The 23,118-nt window shown below is 38.5% G+C and overlaps 1 protein-coding gene across 3 annotated transcripts in view; it reads left to right on the plus strand.

Annotated features, from left to right (window-relative positions):
* Positions 1-23,118, plus strand: part of matn4 (matrilin 4) — a 37,365-nt gene that overhangs the window by 9,030 nt on the left and 5,217 nt on the right. Inside the window, exons 2-16 of one of the 3 annotated variants that reach the window (XM_033966627.2) lie at positions 7,503-7,632; positions 9,256-9,431; positions 9,837-9,995; positions 10,883-11,114; positions 13,437-13,559; positions 14,136-14,258; positions 15,032-15,154; positions 17,122-17,244; positions 17,737-17,859; positions 18,264-18,386; positions 19,119-19,241; positions 19,410-19,532; positions 20,298-20,420; positions 21,260-21,382; positions 21,711-21,833. In XM_033966627.2, coding sequence (XP_033822518.2) covers positions 7,557-7,632; positions 9,256-9,431; positions 9,837-9,995; positions 10,883-11,114; positions 13,437-13,559; positions 14,136-14,258; positions 15,032-15,154; positions 17,122-17,244; positions 17,737-17,859; positions 18,264-18,386; positions 19,119-19,241; positions 19,410-19,532; positions 20,298-20,420; positions 21,260-21,382; positions 21,711-21,833 — 1,996 coding nt within the window. In that variant the 5' untranslated portion in view covers positions 7,503-7,556. The remainder of the gene's footprint in view (positions 1-7,502; positions 7,633-9,255; positions 9,432-9,836; positions 9,996-10,882; positions 11,115-13,436; positions 13,560-14,135; positions 14,259-15,031; positions 15,155-17,121; positions 17,245-17,736; positions 17,860-18,263; positions 18,387-19,118; positions 19,242-19,409; positions 19,533-20,297; positions 20,421-21,259; positions 21,383-21,710; positions 21,834-23,118) is intronic. The other 2 variants (XM_055221973.1, XM_055221974.1) reach the window with 2 other exon arrangements.

The raw sequence follows: 23,118 nt of genomic DNA on the forward strand, positions 1-23,118 counted from the left end.
TTTTTCTCATTTGTGTCGACTGCTTTGCGTCTGTGCTGATTCTTGTGTCAGTTCAGTGTTAATCAGTATAAAAATGCATACAAATTAGAAAGAAAAAGATTTTTCTCTTTTAAATAATGAGATCCGGATCCAACTGTTCACGTTAAGGAACCGTTCCAAAGAGCCGCCTCGTTCACGAATGTCACATCACTAGTAAGAATAAATCAATCCAAATACAACTCTGGGTAAGTTATCTAAGAGGCTGAACCTTTACAAGGTGTTAAAAAAACTCATAAAAGTCAATTTTACATAACATGCCTTTGATAGTACCTCACTGATGATATGACATAATCTAATCCAAGTAATATTTAGATAGGAAGCCCAAAGCATTCAGCATGGCCAGTTCACGTTTTACATGCTTACATAACTTGTAATACATTTTGTGAACTGACATCTTTACATTTAAATGTATTTACCTTCTGATGCAACAGTGGTGTGACAGTGCTGCAAAACACATCAGTCAACAAGCACACCGCTCCAACCTGCGTTTTCTATCAGAGCCGACAAACAGTGACAACTTCAAACATGCAAACTTGATTTATCTAAGTTTGGTTGGACTGATTGTCATAACAAAATGTTGTTTTGTAATTTGTTTGGTTTAGGAACAGTATGGGGCAGATTTCTCCACGTGAATTATTTTGGAAAAGAATTTGGAAATGAAATGATTGATTCACTTTCTTTGGGTCGAAATTCAGTATTCGTACGATTACATCATACAAAATGGAGTTGCCAGTTCGGATCAAAATGTAAGACTTTATGCGTCAAATTTGTCCAGACACTTTACAGTTAGTGAATAATTGCAAAAGCAGTTAGTGGTTGACCAAAAGAAAACATTGTATTTCCATTAAGAACTATACCAGTTCTATTGACAGGATATTTACGTAAATTCATATAATTCTGTGGTAATGAATATGACTCACTAATATGTTATTACACATTAGCACATCTTTAAGACACTATTTGAACTTGTGTACAGTGTAATGTGTTTTGCAGAAACCATAGAGTCAACTTGAGGTGGGATTTAAAGCTTCTGTGAATGGACGTTAGAGGCAGCTGGGGAGGAAATCTGGAAAAGGCATTAGCGACTCTTGGTCCCTAGAGGGCAGCGCGGACAGGAACTCCAGCATAGAAATGTACTGCATGATCACGTTGGCATTTAATTGACCAAGGTGTGTTTGGATGGCTTGACTGGCTACAATATACAGACCAAAAGACTAGTCTGGGAGTTTGGGTCCGTTTTTGTGAGGCATATGTCATTAAGGTGTGGTTAGGATGGAAGGAAGGATACATTTATAAAGAGTTTTGATTGTATTTCTTCAGAATTAAAATTTCTTGCCCTCAAAATTTGAAATCTAGATTAAATTAACTGCAAGATCAACAAATTATGTGTTAAAGAGCCTGTACCATAGACTGTATAAAGAAGTTGACTAAGTGAGTGTGATGTCACCCATAGCGTTCGGCTCCAGTTAAATGAAGCTCAGCAAGGCTAGAAGCTCTGGATCCGAGCTCCTTATATGGAATTGTGACCGCGAGTATCATAGCAACTAAAGAGCCAACCTGGAGCGAAGCTATGGAATCTAACGGCCCTTCCCGCTCACACCGCTGGTTTAGCAAGGTGTGGGGGCTTAGGAATGTTGTCAATCAAACCTGTTGCTAACATTAGCGGAGAGTCGATGGAGCTGGAAGCACAGCCCACGATCACTTCCTGTTTGGAACGTTGCAGCTAGCATGTTAGCTATGTCCATTTATATATATAGTCTATGGCCTGTACCTGATTACTTTCCACATCCTGCCCCAGTACAGATACATTGTATAAGCAGCTCTTGAGGCCAAAATATGTCCACTATGTGTTGTCTGCATCTAATTATTATTATTGTCTGATAATGAGGAAGGGCACTGTTAGCATGCTAGTTGTTGTTAGCATTACCGTCACGACAAAACTCTGCTCTGGTCTCTGAAAGTTGTGAAAAGCGCTTATAAATTCATCGTGTTGAATACTTGGGATGCTTGGAATCCATAAGGTAAGTAAGGAATAACTTAAGACCACTGCAAACCATTTAAATAAACTCATTCTGTTTTTCGTATTTTAAGCCAGTAAAAATGAGGAACAGCGACTTGAATGTCAGATGTCTGGAATCAAACTCATAACCCTTTCATTCTAAAGTATAAATCATCAGATGCTAGTTATTCATCCCACTAATGGTGAACTTCAGACGTGACCCAAGAACGAACCATGCTTTAGTCTTGCCAACCTGCGGCTACGGTGGCGTTAATCACGGTGGAAGGAAGTGTCTTGCCGGATGACTTATCAGCAGAATACAGTGGTTGGATTGAAAATAGACCCACCCACCTTACTTGATTTGTAAATATGTCCTTTTTTTTCGACAGCAGCCATAAAAAAGAGATTTTGTAACAAATACAAACTAGTAGTGCCAGAGAATACCAGGATTTATGCAAAAGAAATGCTTATGCTAATAATTTGAGGACTTCCAGTATGTACTGTTCTTTGGGAAGTGAAACGATAGACAATCTTGGGTAACCTTTTAAACTCCCCATGTGAGGAAACATGGCTATAGGACATCCAACTGTTTATTTTCACAACCATTTTAAAAGAGCCCACTGAAGAAATGTCCACTGTTCCATTTGTCGCCATAATCTCCAGCTCAAGCCAATGTCAACAACCACCGCTGCTCCCTGCACTGCGTTATAACAGCCAACATCTATGGACTGTTTGTCTGGTCCACTGCACACTTATTCACTTTACCTCCACTGCCTGTATCAATGCGATTTTATGAGATGTTTAGATAAAGGGCAAACTTTCTTGACTTTTGTATGGAAATTTGGTCTCTGCATTTGACCCGTCTTTCAGTATTGATGGGGCAACCTGTCAAGTGCTTTGTAACAGCGGTTTCGGTCGTGAGTACCTAGACAGAGTATTAGCTGATTGTGAGTGCTGTGGGTTGATGGGGAAACCAAAAGTTCATCCAATCACACCAAACCCACTATCCGCTATATTGTTTTGAGGCAAAACGCTAGTGCTGGGCCATATCATATCACTGTGAAATATAGGAAGACATTTTGAATATTGCATGTGCATTGTAAGGAAAGGCAGCTAATTGCTCCCAAAGAATGAAAGAGACAAGACATTTCTGTAGTAGTACAAAAAAGTACAAATATCTAAACAGCCACCTTAAGGCAGGTATATTGTAATGTTGTGATCACAAATTTAGTTATTTTAGGCCAGAATGCCCTGCCCAAGTAACTCCTATGCCATCGTGCTTCTGTAGTATTTGTAATTAAATGTATAGCTTTGCAGCAATAGTGGGCCCTGTGTGCGAAAAGCTGTTTGGAGACCATTCTGTACTGTTTGCTAAACTAAAAATGCCTTAGATCGTTTTGTCTTTTTGGAAGTTGCCATGAGTAACAATATTCATCTTGTTGATATTCCAATGCATTTGTCATATGAGTTGTCAGACTACACTCCTCACAAGCACCAGATTATTATGGAATTCACAAATTTCCCACTGAGGACATTTTGCACTAATGACGTTTTAGCTAATCAGGAATTATGGTTGTTATCCCATGCCAGAAATTGAGCAGATGATATTATTACTCTTTTTTATTATCTTACCGGGTAGTCATTTAGTTTGCATACATTGGTCATTATATTTGTAAGCTTCAGGCACTCTTTTGTTGAAGCTGTTAATTACAGGAAATCAGGAAATCGGATCTGCAGTTTGGTAAACTGAGTCGTTGAACTGTTTGACCAGAAAATACACAGGACCTGCGCTCAAACTGGGTCTCAATGATGCTCTTTGTGGATATATTTAGCAGCATTTGGAAGTGTGACCCCCCAGACGTGGACAGGAGACGGGAAAAGAGGAAAAAGCTGTCTACCGCTGTGCCCAACCAACTGAGGGCCCTTTGTACCATACAGGGTTATGAACGGCTTAATATGATCATCTCAAGGACTGAATTATATCATAAAGTTACATAACATTTATAAGTTACAATAATATACAATATAATCTATTTCCAAGAGTGGTGTGGCCAAAAAACAGCAGCACACACAAACATTACTTTTAGACATTTTAATTCACTATTTTTATGGCAATAGTGAGACATTATCAGTGTATCCATCCACACTGGAAATTTGTCCTCTGCATTTGACCCAAACTTCCCAAAATTGCATGGGACAGCCTGTCAGGAGGAGGGCTGGGTACTGTTAAAAGGTACCAGAAAGTCTATGCGCATCAGGACATATTTTAAACCAAATAAAACTCAAAACAAAATGCTCCTCATGTAGACCCAGAGCTTAGGCCTCAACCATGTGCATCCTGTCTTTGATCCTGTCTCTCCAGGCTCCTCTGTCCTCCCACATCTTCCTGTTGCCTCTGTGGACACTACACAGACTGCTTTGAATTCTTTTGTGCTTTGCAACTGGGGCAGTTCAATTAATACAGTTTTAATGGTGATTCTATCCATTTTTGTCAATGATATGCTTGGGTGTTTTTAATAGAGGGGTCTGCAGCCAATAGTTTCACAGTGAAGTCATGTGGTTTGGAGTTCAGACTTTGGAAGAATTTGACTATTTTTGGGTAAAATGGCAGTGTTTAAAGTTCTTCAGGTCTCAAGAAATGCTTAAATTAGACAAAGTAAAATAAAAAACCTAGATTGATCAGTATGACGGAAAAAAATATAATTACTTTGGTTGATTGAACTCAAACTAAAAAAGTATCTTGTAAAGAATAATGTAATCTAATCTAAACTAATTTAATAATTTACCGAAACATTTGTGGTTCAATTCCCACTTCACTGCGTACTGGTATTGTGTTTTTGAGCAAGACACTTCACCCATCCAGCCTCTATGAATATATAGAAACACCTGCAGTCTGGATGTAACTTTAGCTTTGTCAGTTTTGAACATCTTGTGTCTGGTAAAACAGTAGGACCATCTTGGTTAAGTTAACAGCACCTCTTGGAATAGACAGCAAACCTAAGAGATGAAAAATGGATTCCAGTATGAGACCTCTGACACTGCAAGGATGGATAATCCTTTTCAAAACATTTGGTTGCTCTGTGTCTCGAAAACAGAGTTGAATAATACAAAGATGTAAAAAAATGTGTGCTGACAATGGGATTCACAGATATTGACAATGAATAGGTCTATTGTTTAAGCAGAATTTCATTATATTAGGTACTTTAGGAGATTTTTATTGGCCTAGTAATGAAGTGAACCTTTTACAGACTTGAAAACGCTGTCTGACTAAAATTCTTATTCATGATTCTTGGATCCCATGAAGTACCAAGTGAAGAGAGCAGATCTTCTTAGAGTGTATGGAGTATGTGGAACCGAACATTCTGAACCTTAGAAATACATGGATAAAAAAGCACTATGTAACTTCTTCTGATGGGAATCCAGGGAGCTAGACAATGTGTTTCTTTTTATTGTTACATTAAAATCGTAATATAGCAATAAAAATAAATGGACAATAGATAAATGGGTGGAGATCGGGGAAGGCAAAAGCAGAAATTTTCAGAGCACTCCAGCCTCAAATGCAGGACAATACAGAATTTCCCAAACATGATTCAGCTAATAATGAAAAAGCACAGTTTTCTTTTTAACATGGCTACAAATTAAAGCAAACTTTGTCATTGAAACGAAACAACATGGTACAAAAAAACAAAGGAACAGCATATATTCACCAACATAGTGTTGTCACAATACTAAAATTTCAAACTTGATACTAAGGAATAGACTTGATACTCAATACTGATTTCGATAGCACAATGATAACACTCTTTATTTAGACAATAGAATGTGATTTTTCACGTTAAATCATAGTACTTTCTTTCATACAACCATGTTGTCCTGATAGGTAGTGGTCCATTAGTCTTTGTGGTCTTATACTTGTTCTGATAAAGCTCAAGATCATTCTAAAGCTATTTAGGAAAGGCTCATTTCTGTCCTGTGAATGTGGCTTTTTAGTACTGATACCTGCACAAATGAGTATCTAGTTTTGATACTAGGATGAGCAGCGAAATGTCTTCACTCCTACAACAATTTGTCTAGTTGACAGATTTAAACTTTGCCTTTTGCTATGGATCAGACCTGGTTGACTGAAGGATTACATGGATATTTCGATACTAGTGTTAGTATTGATTAGTATCTGATTTTCAATACTTTTGACCACCCTACTACAGATTATTCCTTTGTCTAACAACAGCATGTGGGTTTTCCTTCACAGTAGTTGTTTGCAGTGAAGTGTGCCGTCGAAAAAACACCTCTTGTAGTGTAGCGCTGATGGCTTGTTCACATAATTACAAAGGTGCAGATTAGTAGCAGCCCTCCATTACACAGGGTTATCCAGGTGTTAGGAGCCTGCTGCTTTACGACTGGGATGAACTGGAATGTCCCATGCACTCGACAATGCCTCCACAGCTACTATTATCATTATGAAGAGACAAAACACAAGAAGAAAGACCTAACAGCTGTCTAAAAACCATCAAGGAGACAATGCATGAACTGGAGACAAGAGGTTGTGGAAAGGAATGTTGCAAACTGGCTTTAGTTGCATAATGCTTGACGTTTTTGCCTCTAGTTTTGGTCCATTCCGGTCATCCATCCAATTGGCTGTATTTGTCTGGTCTACACTATCAGTCAAAAGGTTGGACACATCTTCTCATTAATCATTCAATCATTTTTTCTATTTCTACAATAGCCACATGCAGAAAACATCAAACATATGAAGCAAGAAATATGGAATTATGTAGTGAAGAAAACAGGTTAAATAACTCTAGGTTCCAGTTACTCAAAGTATCCACCCTTTGCATTGTCGACAGCACTTTAAACCCTTGGCCTTCTATCAATGACCTTCATGATGAAGTCTCCTAAAATGGTTTTCACCTCAGAGCTTCACAGTTTTAGTCTGATCCAGGCTAAAACTGGATAATAAATCCCTTATTCCAGTGGTTGGAATAAATCCCTTATTCCAGTGGTTCTCAAACTTTTGAAACCACCAATTACTAACCAAGAAAATATTTGGCCCTCCGAGTGCTACTGGATCGTAACCAGGTCTAATACAGTCAAAACTAAGGCTAAATCAGGTCTTTATTAAGACTACAGAGTTGCAATAGTAATTCTAAACAAGGACTAACCAATAGATGCCAACAATGTGGATTCAGTTGACTCTAATTAAGTTAATATTTGAATTGCAAAGTAAATTGTGTTTCACCTGAAGCAGCTAGAAACACTGAGAACAGGTCTGCTTTATTCCAACAGTTTTGCGCTAGAAATACAGCCAGTAGTGACCCTTCTTGTCTAACCTTGTCTTTTGTTTGAGGGGGTAGAACCAATTGTTGTATATTATGTAAAATATGAATATGAAAAATATTTATTTAATCAACTAACCATACTGTGATGCCACTGCATGCCCATTGTTTATTTTGCCTCTTCTCCACAGTTCAAAGTGATTGAAGATAGCTAACAAGCTTCGTAAAGGCAACACTGAAGGAAGATGGGACAGCTAACTGGATTGTGTTGTCTACTCCTTCTAAGTCTGGCAGTGCTCACCACCGCCAGACCCAAAACAGGTTTGACCACAAAACACATGCTTTTCTTACTTTTGCATTTAATTCACACTTACTTTTATTTTTTATTTATTTAGCAACCCATCAGAAAACACATTATAAAGAATATTCTGAGCTTAAGTCTGTAACTTTTCTGCTGGAAGTTGTTCAATAAAAGATAGACAACTTACTGCCATACTGTGAAACATTCCCGGCAATGTTTGTGTAATCGCTCAGTCAGCCAGGTGTGACCCATAATAAAAGAAAAATTCTAATCTGTCAACTGGACAAAAAGTGCAAGTGTGAAATGTCTTCACTCAAAAACTGTTTGTCCAGTTAACAGAACTGAATTTTTCTTTTACTATTCCCAGCAATGCAATAACATAGTGCACCTTTGAGGCCTGACAAAATAACATTTAATAAAACATGGATCAGCTCACAAGCTGAGAAAGTAATTGCTAAATAAATCTAAAACTTGAGCATAACCAGGTCTAAACATCATCAAACCTGATCCAGCAAATCATCTTTGTGTTCTACTCTGTCTGCATCTTGATTTATTGCAGTAGACAGTAAACCACACATTTTTATAAGAGCATGTTTGAAACCAAATACAAGTTGCATATTGCATTGGCTCCTGGGACAATCTTTATGATGAATCTTGTATATTAATCACTTGTTACTCTTCCAACTCATAAATTTACACCACAGAGAGCTCAGCCAGGCTTCACAGCTCCTGCATGACTTCTGTTTTCTGACCCCAGATGATGTTACAAGATGGAGGAGGTGAGGCAGACATGTTAAAGACTAAAGCAGGTGTTTTCAGGTCAGAGAAAGTGGTGAATAATGAGGTGTACAGTAAAGCTAAACCGCCCGATTCTGTTATTGGCATAGCAGGCGTTCAATCCAGACAGGTTTAAATGGAGAGTAAATCAGTTTCAAACCAGGACTAGACCATAATGAAACCAGGCCTTAAACCTGTCCAAGATAGAACTAAACTATAACAAACCATGTCTGACCTGTGCCCTTCTGCTTTTTATCAAATCAAAAAAATCCATTTGGGAGATTACCTTAAAAAGTATAGATGTATGTAGTTGTATCTAAGTAAACATGCATATTGCCATTTTTTTTTCCCACAGTGATTGGGCTATTTTCAGTTTAAATGAGTAAAGGCACTACATTGTAAATCCAATCTCTTGAACTTCTTATTTGGACACCTACACTTTCTCCCACCGTTTGACTTGAAAAACAGTGATTTGTTATGAACTGAGAATAGAAGCTGTAAGGATGATAGAAGTTAGCATCAGGCATCAATTTGAGTACTGAAGTAGTCAAGCTAACTGGTGAAGATGTATGTACATATAAGAGATTACTGTATACCAGTTGGTGAGTATAAGAAGGGTTTTTGTAAGGCCTGGTGAGGAAGACACTTGCATCTTGAAAAATATTGTTTGTTAGTTAAAAAAAACAACAACATAATCACACATATGACCTTCCTTTTGACCTACCTACTTGCAACTGCTTAAATAATACTAGTTAGCTAAATCCTGTGACATGTTTGTTTCTTTGTATCCATATACTGTATATATTATATTTTTTATGGCTAGAGTCTGTGTTAGTAGCTCAGTACATTGTTGTGCTTTCTTGCAGGTGCACAGCCAAAGTGTAAGTCCGGCCCTGTAGATTTGGTCTTCTTGATTGACAGTTCTCGTAGTGTTCGACCGCATGAATTTGAGACCATGAGGAAGTTCATGATCGACATCCTCAACGAACTGGACATCGGACCTGACACAACCAGGGTCGGCGTGGTGCAGTACTCCAGCCAGGTACGAGAGAGGGATCTTATCTAAGGCTCTACCAATTTTATTATTTAATATTATTTTATTATCTATCCATACAGCACAGATGAAAATATAGACTAAAGTTCTGTGAATTTATGCTGTGCAATCTTTGGTCAGTTCCATTTACACTTTGAGATGTCACTACCTTCATTTGGCCAGTAACTTGAAGTTTGGTGGTTCAATTCCCACTAATGGAATTGTAAATTACCTTGAATTCTTGGACAAGATGACCTTATAGTTTACTTACCTTATTATTTATAAAAATAAATAAATCTGTAAACCATTGATTCCAATATGATATAATCAATGTCACTCCAGTAAAGTATTTTAATTTTTTCTTTTATGTTGCATTAATACATGCAAAAAATGCGTCTCTGTGTTTGGGTGTAGGTGCGCAGTGAATTCTCCCTGAAGACCCATTCCAAAATGGACGCCATTGTGAAGAACATCAACGAGATCATCCCCCTGGCCCAGGGCACCATGACTGGACTGGCCATCAAATATGTCATGAATGTGGCTTTTACTGAGGCCGAGGGAGACAGGCCTAAGGTAACAAGAAGCCATTACATATTGACATATATATGTTTGTGTGTGTGTGTATATGCTGTTTGACATGTCTGCCATGTTTGCCTGACAAGGCAGTGACAGTCTCCTGCCTCTGTCTGCGCAGGTGTCATTCAAAAAGCTTTTTCTCCTCTGTCACCAGGATAAAAATAAGTTCAGCTATCAGTTGATGGACTCTCACGTGGCTCACGGAGTGTGTTTGGGGTGAATGATGTGCGGTGTATGTGAACATGACCAAACCAAAAGTAAAGTAAACAGAGCAAAATCTAGTGCACACTGGGGTCACTCCACAGAGCGCAGCAACATGTGTGAAAACAGTTGGCAACAGTCCAATGTTATTCTTCAATTTCCTAACTGATTCCATTGTAATTATTTATAGTGATGAGTTTATAAATGTGTTTCCTTTCAAAGACCAGAGTAGACATGCTAGCAACTAGCAAGCCAACAGCACAATTCCTGGTTTGCAGACAACCAAATGCTTAAATTTGGTTATTAGATGCAGACTGTACAGTGTTCTCATTTTGACCTCAAGCACTGCTTTTTTAATATATCTGTGCTAGGGCCAATTTTGCTCTTCTAAATAGAAATGAATTGTGAACAGCTGCTTTAATGTTTAACATTAAAGGGTGACTTATTTTGGTAAGTAAGAAGTAAGTAGAAAATGCAACCAAAGATTTTTTTTTTTTTTTCAACAAATAGATGATCTCACTTCATTAGCCAATAAATTACATTAAAGAAAAAAAAGTCGTGAATGATCAAATAATAACTTGGTTATGGTTTATGTATTTTGCAGAGTAAATAATAGAAGCGATCCTTTTAGTAAACCATAGAAGGGCTCCTTTTACCTCTCTCTCTCTGTCTCTCCTGCACAGGTGCCTAACGTGGCTGTGATCGTGACAGACGGGCGCCCTCAGGACCGCGTGGCAGAGGTGGCAGCAGAGGCCAGAGACAAGGGCATTGAGATCTTTGCTGTGGGCGTGGCCAGAGCAGACATGACATCACTGCGTGCCATGGCCTCCCCTCCCTTTGAGGACCATGTCTTCCTGGTGGAGTCCTTTGATCTCATTCACCAGTTCGGACTGCAGTTCCAGGATAAACTCTGTGGTAAGGATAACTAGGTAGTCTTATAACACACATAACATACATACATGGACATAAAAGTCAGCTGCATGTTCTGTTCATGTCTGTATAGGTCAGTGTAAAAAAACAAAAAAACAGAACCTTTGAAATTAAAAGGAGGAAAAACTGTTATATATAAATGTACAGTTCCAAATAGGATGAGAGCATGGGCACACTTCTGGCTCTATCAACTTATTTTGGTCTAAAAATGTTCATATTAACTCACTCTAGACTTATTCCACAATTTTAATCAAGATATGAACACTAATAACAGACCAATGAGCTGTCCTCTTTTGTTGAGGTTGCTCCTGCTAACATTAGCAACAAGCTTGATTTACAGCTTTGCAAAGTGCCAATCATTGTGTATATAAAGCTACATGGTTGGCTGTTAGACCAAAAATGTAACTATCCCTGCCATGGCAATTTTAGAAGTAACTGTATCTATATAGTAGTATAGTTTCATTTGATTCCAGTCACGTCAAGTTCAGATCACATCCGTGCCTTCGTATTGATATGTGATGTTTCAGGTTTAATTTGGATCCAATTAGAATTCTTTGTGTAATTAAAAACAGTTTGAACATCTTGCCAAGTTTTTATAAAGGATCGGATCTCCTACCTGACCTCATAGCACCTCTGACTTTTCACGGCAAACATCAAATCAAAATATCTCTCCCTGGAAAAGATTTAGGAGTAATCTCCATTTGAAATAGAACACATCTGTAGATTAGGTCAATGGCACACCTAGGAAGTAGACTGAGTTCAAGTTGTGGCAAAGGTCGCTAAAGGTTTACAATGGTCCAATGGATTAGTACAATGGAAGAATAAGGTCAATACTCAACATTACATTCATAAATATTGGGGGAAGTTGGTGGTTTGGAGTTACAGATTTCTTTCTGGAATTTGACAAAGAACATTTTGGATGGCAAGATTTTAGTACTACAACCACTTATTATAGGATAAATACATAGGTCTAAGGCAGGGGTGTTCAAGCTATTTGTTCACCCTCAGGCTCCCTGCTGAGGTATGATAATAAACAGTACTTTTTATGGCAAAAAATCTACCAATATAACTGCTACAACAAAAATTCACCTTAATTATTAGTCTAATTTTGTCTTTTTTTAAATTTCTTTTTGGCTATGCTCATATGCCTATTCAAGCTAACGTGTTCATACTCAAGTCATCAGGGCACAGTACATCGTATATCTACAGTGATCCACATCCCTACAACCACTTTACTTTAAAAATGCTAAACTTGTTGTGTTATTCCAATGTGGTTCAAGGTCAGTGGTTTTCTAGCCTTTTTCAAACACACAGCAAAACAAAACATTAAAATAATTCTTACATATTACTACATATTGATTATTTGGGAATTTTGGTGGTTTTGAGACTGTAAGACTTTAAAAACAGTATGTAAGATTTAGATTTAAATTTTTGAACACGGCCTAACTGTCCCCAAATACAAGGTAAAAACTGTAATGTATTGCTGGTTTATTCTTAATTACAAAAAGAATGAACCTCACATGGGTCTCTTATTTGAGGTACCAGTTGATATGTCTAAATCCAGTTGGTTCAAACCTAAAAGAACTCTCACTAATCAGTGCTAGTGCAGCCTCTGCAGGTCAGTGAGTGAATTCTGGAGGTTCTGAGCTTTCACATGAGGCCTGTACATTTACTGAGAATGAAAAAAACAACAACTTATTTGTCCTATGTATGCATGTTAAGGCATTAGGGTTTTCAAAAGTATAAAAAATCAGATACTAATCAATACTAGAACTAATACTGAAACTAGATACTTATTTAAACAAGTATCAACATAGTAAAAAATCACATTAACAGGACACAATTTGCGCTTTCCTGGACTGTTTTAGTATGATTTTGAGCTTCTTCAGTACTAGTATGGCAATATGTGTAATATGGTAATAATGTATAATATGGTAATATCTCATGGTAATACAAAAGAAAGTACACAAAACTGTTATTTTGTGTATGAAAATTACATTCTATTACTTAAAAGCATGTTTTATCTTCATTGTGGCATCATAATTGGTATCGAGTCAAATCCTTAGTATCAAAATCTTAGTATCGTGACAACAATCTAAGAGACTGGCATCCAAGGTTCAGTTGTGATTTTTATGTGATTGCGGTTTTAAACAAAGTCAGAGCACAGGCTACGTACAGTTCCTTTAAATTGGTTATGAAAAAGTGACAAGCAGGTCTAAGGAGATAGGAACAATGTGTATTTCTCCATATTTCAGCTTCATTTGTCCTTATAATGTGTGTTGTGTATCTGATGCCTTGTGTGTGCAGGAGTGGACTTGTGCCTGGAGTCGGAGCACGGCTGTGAGCACATCTGTGAGAGCTCTCCAGGGTCGTACCACTGTCTGTGTCTGCCCGGCTACACCCTCAATCCCGACGGCAAGACGTGCAAAGGTCAGCACAGGGGAACTAGGTTACAACTGAAATGTGCAATCAGTCACTTTTACACTGGTTTGTGCAAAAGACCAAAAATAGACATATTTCATTTTATTTAAGTATTTGATTATTTGAACAGGACTGTGCATAGTCGGCACAACAGGTAGTGGAAGCGTTGAGCTGAATGAATTGGGAAAACATATCTAGTTGTGATTTTTTGGACATACATAGTGATTGCGGTCATATTTATGATTTATGGTTTAATAATGGGATTCACATTTTAAACACGTCCAGAAGAATTGACAAGACTGAAATATGAACTGACAAAATAATTACAGATTTAAACTTCAGGGTTAGCATGTTAGCCCTAAACCACACATGCTTGTCTGCGGTGGAGAGGCTGTAGTTCGTCATCGCTGCTGATCTAAAATGTGCGAGCAAATGTCCAAACACATGTCTCATATGTCCGTGGCTGTTTCTTATCTTGTGCAGTTGAATGCGAATGCAAGATTGAGTAAAGATTTTAATATCGTGACAACACTGGAATGTACTGTCTTCTAAAATGGAAACCTAACATGTACATATGTCTTTTAGCCATCGACCTGTGTGCTGAAGGAAAGCACGACTGTGAACAGGTTTGCCTCCCCACTCCTGGAGCCTTCACCTGTGACTGCAACAAGGGCTACCAGCTGAACGCCGACAAGAAGACCTGCTCAAGTCAGTACTGTGCCATTTGAAATCAGCTAACATCGTAACATAAGCTACGTATTCACACGGCTAAGGACGCTTCAGCATGTACCATCAATGACTAAATGCATTCTAACAATGCATCACACATAAACCTGCTTATATTGTCTAGAACTGAATTGCATTGCAACTTGCAAACAATTACTTACTCATCCACACTCAGTATAGCTTAGATTTCTGCCATAATTTATCCAGTTACAGCAAAAGTGTAAGATGGTAAAGGTACACTATGCAGCTTTTCTGGTCTCGGGATTCCACCATCTTATTGTCTCCCATGGAGATGTCATTGCTTTGCCAGGAATGTGCTGTAGTATGGCATTAAACATATCTATCTAGCAATGAATATATTAGAGGAACTTTTATTGCTCAAAAAATATTTTTGAAGGCTTGCATTCTTACTGTGAGAGGGCTTGCCTCTCTGCAGATCTTACCTGTAATATGGCCTAGTGGTGTCACTTGCTTGTCTCCATGGAGATAGATAACATGGAGATAGAAACTAGCTAACCTTTGACTAATTTGACAGTTCGGGGATTACTTTCCTTTACATGAGAAATTACAAACTTTAATGAGGTCTTTTTTCATAGAATTCATAACATTTCAGTCATTTGGGCCAAAGGCTGTCTGTTGTTTATATCTGTAATATTTTTTAATCATACGTTCATTTAAATGCCATAATATATTGGGAAACCCCTTCAATTGCTAAGATGGGCAATGGCTGATAGCTGTGCTGCTTCCCTCTTCAGTGATCGACTATTGTTCGTTCGGGAACCACAGTTGTGATCACGAGTGTGTGAGTGTGCTGGGGGGCTTTAACTGTCGCTGTAACCAGGGATACAGGCTGCTCGCCAACGGAAAGACCTGCCAGGGTAAGTATACTGCAGTCAGGTTGGTAGTAGTAGTAGTAGATTACAGTTTATATGTTCAGTTTGCCTTAAAGTGTTTTTGAAGTGAAGTTGTGTATCTGTGTAGTGCATTAGCTTTTGTAAGTGATAAGATGGTTGCAAAGGACAGAGGTTGTGGGTCAGGTTGCACAGTTTATAAAAGTTGCAATGAAAGTTACAGTTTGAGTTTGAGGCACAATTATCAAATGAATTACTTCAATTACTTAGATAATATGTCCCCTGGAAATAACAAAATATCCTGTCTATTAAAGCAGACCTATTCTGCAAAAAAACATTTTATAATATGTATAATTGTTTCCTCTTCTCATTTACCCTCTTGAAGTTGTATTTGGCGTCATTCGTGCACGTTTGATCTTTAATCGCTTATTTTCAAGATGCCATGTTACATCAACCCCCATTCAAGCCTACTGCTCTGTACTTACTTTCGTTCTCCACTTTAATTTCTTAAATCTGTGATATTGGTACAAATGAAAATAATTTTATATTAAGTCGTTTTAGATAAATATTGTTATAAGATGTTTAAATTATAACATAATGATCTATGGGTGTCATAGATTATTACTTTAAAGCAGGTTCAAGCACAATATGTCTTCATTAATAGAAAAATCTTGTACCTTTAATTTAGACCTCTAGACATGTTCTGAAATGGGATGCTTCTCTTAAATGTTAGTGTGCCTGAAGTTGTTAACAATGTGCACTTTGAACAGAATCATACTTTTTGGATATAGATTTTTTTTTTTTCCCTGTAAATTGTGCAACTCTAGTTGTAGGTTCTAGGCTTAGTCTAGACAGGTCATATTCTCTCTTTTCTCCTCCTTGAGTTGCCATGGGTTTAAGTAGCTTGGGCATAAAAATGGCTATAACCGTGCTCCTTGGTTCATCTATAAACTTCAGATAGTGGCTAGAAAGAAACTGTAATGTTTATTACAGTATGGTAACCATACTGTAAACAAAAGCAGTATTCTAAGGTGCATTATGTAACTTTTGCGGTATAGAATCCGCCACCTGCTTGCCCTCGTAGAGACAATATTGTACTGTCTGGAATGTTTCACAGTATAGTACTTATCCATCTAGTGTTTATTCAAGTGCAGGTGTTTTTATTACTCAAAAATACCTAGAAAAACATGCATTTTTACTGTGAGCGGTATCGCCTCTCCACAGATCTGACCCTCAAGTTGGTCTGGTGGCGTCGTCTGGTTGTTTCCGTGGAGAGAGATAACTTACATGCCATATAGTGGAACATTGCAGGCAAAGACATCCTATTGAAGACAGGCCAGTGGCAGACCCTCCATCATAAAGGTTACATTGTGCAACTTGTGTAGAAATATGTGACAGAATAGAAAAGGTTGTGGGATAGATTCCTTGGTTTCAGAGTGGTGTCTGAATGTCCCCCTGCTACCGTGGCAACAATCTAGGCCCTTCAACCAACCACACTCACTGCTACTTAAGCTAATGCACAACTTCACACAACTTCATTTCAAAAATCCACAACTTCCACTTTAAGGAAAGTCTAACATAGTGAATCTGTAGTAATTAGCGCCCTTGCAGCACAGATCCCATTAACTAAACAAAAGCATTTACCAGCCTTTGCACAGACAAGAGATAAATATTTGAAAATGAGCATGTGTGAGCTATGCAGCATGTTTGCACAAGGCCGCACGCATTACAACACCTGCAGGAACAAAGAATGGGATGTCGCCGAAATACAGACGATTTACAACTTTTGGAAAACTTCGGCTTTGCGGTCACACAAATTTTTATAGCTCAGGAAGCACAGCGTGTAATTGCGCTGTCCACGTAACCTAAATACCAGAGGCGCTTTATGGCTAAGATGTGAAAATACGACTTGTTCAGATGACCTTGGGATGAGGGCGATGGAGTTGGGTTATGTAAGTTTAGATGTGTCTGACCTATGCATGTGTATTGTTCAGCCATAGACCTGTGCGCTGAGGGGAAGCACGACTGTGAGCACGTTTGTATACCTGCTCCTGGAGTCTTCACCTGCGACTGCAACCAAGGATACTCGCTGAATGAGGACGAGAAGACCTGCACACGTTAGTCAGGACACACACCAATGCTCACTGTATACTACTTGACCGTACAGATATCACTAGGCTTAGGGACACACGAGTGAGGGCTATCTTTTAAGAATCATTAGAAAAAAATTTGATCACACTGCACACATAAAGAAAGCGATTAATTTTCTGCCGCAGCTCTACAAGCTTTTAGAAATTAATGCGCTGATGCTTGTGCTTGTTCTAACTGCTGTGCATTTTTGTAACTAATCATGCATTACTTTAACAGGGAACTTAAAGAAAAAGTAACTGTAGTAACTGGATGTAACTCAAGTCATATGAATATGTCAGTTCCCCATACAAGCTACAACACCCACTGGAACTCCATAACAGATTATTGAATATTTGGATCCAGTCAGAGGTTTGGACAATATGTAGGACAGTTTATCAATCTTGGGATGCCAGGGTGTTATGCTGTAAAACTCTAAATTAAGTTCTCATATGAAGTTCTTTATGTTGTATATTGTTCAGCGATTGATCTGTGCGCTGAGGGGAAGCACGACTGTGAGCACGTTTGTATACCTGCTCCTGGAGTGTTCACCTGCGACTGCAACCAAGGATACTCTCTGAATGAGGACGAGAAGACCTGCACACGTTAGTCAGAAACACTGCACTGTATACACTTACAAAACACTATAAACACTTGCTATAAAACTGGAAACGTCTTTTTTTATTTTAACCAAATCCTTCACTTGGACTGGAAGTTATCACCTTTTTGTGATACTCAAGATGTCAGTGCTTCAATTCTGTAATGGCAAAACTATTTTTTTTTTAATATTTTTTGAATGAGCAACATACAATTAATTAATCAACATTAATCTAGGCTGATGCAGTCATCCCTTTTCTAGCAGCCAAAAATATTGACACAGAAAATAGCATAAAATTACACTGGATGGACTGGATATGTTGAAACTTACCAAAGCCCATACTTGATTATGTTAGATATTTATTATGCAAACAGATAGCGAACTAATGTTGTGGTATTATATATTGTTTAGCCATAGACCTGTGCGCTATGGGGAAGCACGACTGTGAGCACGTTTGTATACCTGCTCCTGGAGTCTTCACCTGCGACTGCAACCAAGGATACTCTCTGAATGAGGACGAGAAGACCTGCACACGTTAGTCCCAATCACTATTTCTAGTCTGTAGTCTCATTATGCGATCTTAAGATGGGGTTACATTGTGCGATTTTGTACAGTTTTAAGACAGAGGGATGGTCGGATGCACTGACCTGCTCACACTGTACCAGGGGCATGAGCCAGGGGATGGTTGCGTGCTGTAATGTTAGAAAACTGTTGGCATTGTTAACTTTAGCACTGCTTTGTGTGATGTCAGCCGTAACCGCTTGTACATGGCACAGATTCTTGGAAAAGCCAAAATGACGCATTCATTTTATGGTGGGATTGAAATTTGGCTCAAAATCAAACCAAAAATTACACAGTATAAAACCACTTTAAGCCTACTTTAGAGATGCTTCGACTTACCGCTTGTTCGTTCAGTAGAAAGAACTAGTTTTCCTTCTTGAAAACTCCCCATGGAGACAAAGGAGCTCTAACATAAACAACCAAGCTTGGCTCTTCTTAGTGTGAAGGAGCAGTAGGCCTCTCTGTGCAGTCTCAATCTCAAGAACCCTAACCACCCTATGAAGAAAATGTGCTTCAACAACTTGTTACCAAGATCATGTTCATTCTATAATTAATGACTTGAGCTTTAAGTGTGATGATGCCCTTTATTCCATTTCACCATCCCAAAACCTGTTCAGTTGACTCCCCTCACCACCACTCTCCAAACTATTTTCCTCTTAAAAGATTCAGAAACAGCAATAACGTCTTGTGTTGTATATCGTTTAGCCATAGACCTGTGCGCTATGGGGACGCACGACTGTGAGCACGTTTGTATACCTGCTCCCGGAGTCTTCACCTGCGACTGCAACCAAGGATACTCTCTGAACGAGGACGAGAAGACCTGCACACGTTAGTTCTGATAATTACTACTAGTCTATAGACAAAGAAGACTTAAAATGACCTTTAGTTAGTTGTCAAGGTTTTTTGAGTGAATGTTTTTTGTATGTGTAGACCAAAACTATGCAGGCAGTCAGTGAACTAACACAACTAATGCCAAGGTTGTTATATATTGTTCAGCCATAGACCTGTGCGCTATGGGGAAGCACGACTGTGAGCACGTTTGTATACCTGCTCCTGGAGTTTTCACCTGCGACTGCAACCAAGGATACTCTCTGAATGAGGACGAGAAGACCTGCACACGTTAGTCAGAAACACTGCTCTGTATACACTCACAAAACTCTTTTTTTACAATTTTGCAATCAAACTGAGCACGTCTTTTTTGCCCTAATACAACATAGACGTCAAATCAAATCCTTCACTTGGACTGGAAGTAATCCCCACTTTTTGCATTACCCAAGATGTCAGTATTTCATTTTTGTCACCAAATGTTTCCTCCAACTCTTAACCTTTTTTTTTTTTTTCATATATTTGTTTTCGAATGGACAGCAAACAATGCATGAATCAACATTAAATAATCCTCATCTACCATAGTCCCTTTGCCAAATGTTAAAAAGCATTGTTACACTTTAATACCTACACTTCAATTAAACTTAAATGAAGTGTGAAGAAAGACTCATATAATGAACAAATTGTTTATTAATAGTTTATTAAGGATGATTTAGGCTTTGTAACTACTTAAACATAGGAGATGGGGGTTATGCTTAGGGTACTAATTAAGTAGTTACTAACTGTGGATCATTCTTAATTATCCAATAGTAATGTGTTTATTATGAATTAAGTCTTTCTTCATGCTTCATTAAGGCTAATCAAGAGTAGTTTTTGCAAATTGTTTCCGATACCTTAATTAGCATAACGTTACACTTTATACATAGGATTGGATATATTGAAACTGCATAGGACCAGAGAGCAGTTCCTCATTTCTGTCCCCAATAACTGATTATTTTAGATATTTACTTACTTGCTTACAAATAGTGAACTAATGTTGTGGTATTATACATTGTTTAGCCATAGACCTGTGCGCTATGGGGAAGCACGACTGTGAGCACGTTTGTATACCTGCTCCTGGAGTCTTCACCTGCGACTGCAACCAAGGATACTCTCTGAATGAGGACGAGAAGACCTGCACACGTTAGTCAGAAACACTGCTCTGTATACACTCACAAAACTCTTTTTTTAAACAATTTTGCTATCAAACTCGAAATGTTTTTTTTGCCCTGTTACAACATAGATTTTACCCAAATCCTTCACTTGGACTGGAAGTAATCACCAATTTTTGCAGACTAATCTTACTTTAGATGTTTTATTTTTGTATTCTTACCAAATCTGTTACCCTTACTTAAGTCTAATTAGGTGTAGTTATTGTAAATTGTTACAGACAAAATAATTAGCATAACATTACACTTTATACATGTTGTTAAAACTCTAGGGGTACACCAATTGGCTCTATGCGAAACAGCACTCAGCAAGCATACTGTTAGGATGACTACTTCCTGTCAAATTATATTGCAATGTTTTTTTGTTTAGTCTTTTTGCCTTTTTGCCAAGTCACGCTAAAATGATTAAATTGCAATAGACAGCAAGTTGGGGATGGATGTCACTGACACCAAGACTTTACAAGTGAAACAAATACTTCACCGGAGGGCACTTTTGTGTTTAGAAACATGGTGTTTTTGTCTGGGCTAATAATAACTAATGCTAATTTTGAGGCATGATATATACTAAAATAATCTCACAAATTGAAGCAATATACATAAAAAAATGAGCAGTCTTTACTATGAATTTAATTGTATGTTTATTTTATATTTTACATTTTAATAAATGATAGAATTAGCTTTGAGAGACCGTGAGCTAGTCAGAACACCACTGTGCACAGAGTCTATTGCTAATTTATGTGTCCAATAATTGATTATTTTAGATGTTTATTTTGCTAACAAGTAGTAAACTAATGCTGTTATACTATCATTTAGCCATAGACCTGTGCGCTATGGGGAAGCACGACTGTGAGCACGTTTGTAAACCTGCTCCTGGAGTCTTCACCTGCGACTGCAACCAAGGATACTCTCTGAATGAGGACGAGAAGACCTGCACACGTTAGTCAGGAGCTATCCAAAAAGTCTTAATGAGTTAATCATTTTATATATAGTCTATGATATTGTTTCATAATTATCAAGTAATTGGTTTGAATGCTTTTGACTAGATTTAATGTGCATCCCTAAACCATTTCTAAAATGAGCAATGGTTGTTTCCCTTATCCCAAAATGCATTTCGCTAGCATTGCTTTGCTTGCATGAGCCACATGTAGAACTGCAATAACACAAATGTTACTGCATTTCTGTGACTAATAGTACTTTATCTTGGTGTGAACTAAAGAAAGTGGAATACCTGAGAAATACTAATGTTGTATTGTTTTTGGTTCAGCCATTGACCTGTGCGCTGAGGGCAAACATGACTGTGAGCAGATCTGTATACCCTCTCCTGGAGCCTTCACCTGCGACTGCAACAAGGGATTTAAACTCAACCAGGACAAGAAGACATGCACAAGTAAGCTTAGAAATGTAGGTTTATGGAGAATGCAAAAGTATTGAGAATACATTTGTCCAGTTGACAGATTTTTATATTTTTCTTTTACTTTTTATGGAAATTGTCAGTGAAAAGTTAACAGAGCAGGAACTTGCTTCAGAGGGCATACATTCAAAATAAGGTAATTAAAAAGACGTATGAAATGTACAGAATGGGAAGGCTTTATAAAGTATTCATGAGTCCAACTGGAGGGGGAAGAAACTGTGTGGCTCAAATAGTTCGTGTCCATGGTGAGAAGGGTCAGCTGCAATTTGACCGGCTCACTCCCTGAATCCTGGAGACATACAAGTCCTGGAGAGATGGAACGCTGCCACCGATCACCTTCTCAGCAGAGCGCACAATTCTCTGCTGCATCCTGTTTCTGCAGCAGTGGCCTTAGCGTACCACACCATGATGAAGGAGGTGAGAATGGACTCAATGATGGCCTCGTAGAACTGCCCCATCATCTGGGCTGGCACCTTGGCATCCTCTGCTGGGCCTTCTTGATCAGGGAGCTGATAGTGGGCTGCCATTTGAGGTCTTCAGTAATAGTGGCACTAAAGAAGTGGAAAGATGCCACAGTGGTGATGGGGGTGTCAGTCAGAGCGGGGGCAAGGGGCTGTGACTTTTCTGAACTCTACCATCATCTCCACTGTCTTGTGGGCATTGAGCACCAGGTTATTGCCACTGTACCAGGTCACCAGACAGTCCACCTCATTCATGTAGGCAAATTTATCCGATGAGGGCGGTTTTGTCCACAAATTTGATCAGCTTTATAGTCGTAGATGGAGGTACAACAGGGTGAACAGGGAGAAGAGCAGGGGGGAAAGCACACAGCCCTGTGGCAATCCTGTGCTGATAGTCCCAAGACTAAGATAGTCTTCTCCAGCCACAAGCACTGATTCCACTCTGTCAGGAAGTCTGTGATTCACCTGCAGGTGGAGTTGAGCAGAGAGAGCTTGTCCTGGAGCAGAGCAGGGAGGATGGTGTTGAACACAGAGCTGAAATCCACAAACAGGTTTCTGGTGTAGGTTCTTGGGGACTTCAGGTGCTGCAGGATGAAGTGGAGGGCCAGGTTGTTGCCGTCATCTATAAATCTATTGGTTCTGTAGCAATTTATAGTCAGTAATTTAACTGAAAATTAGCATTCAACCACTTTTGCATTTGGACTGATTATGAATTGCTGGTTGCAAATACTTTTCATGTTTTCTAATTACTTTGGTTTGGTGAGATACTATCTGTGGCAAATATTTATCATAGTAGTAGT

The sequence above is a fragment of the Periophthalmus magnuspinnatus genome, chromosome 5, assembly GCF_009829125.3.
Source record: "Periophthalmus magnuspinnatus isolate fPerMag1 chromosome 5, fPerMag1.2.pri, whole genome shotgun sequence".
Lineage (NCBI taxonomy): Eukaryota > Metazoa > Chordata > Actinopteri > Gobiiformes > Gobiidae > Periophthalmus > Periophthalmus magnuspinnatus.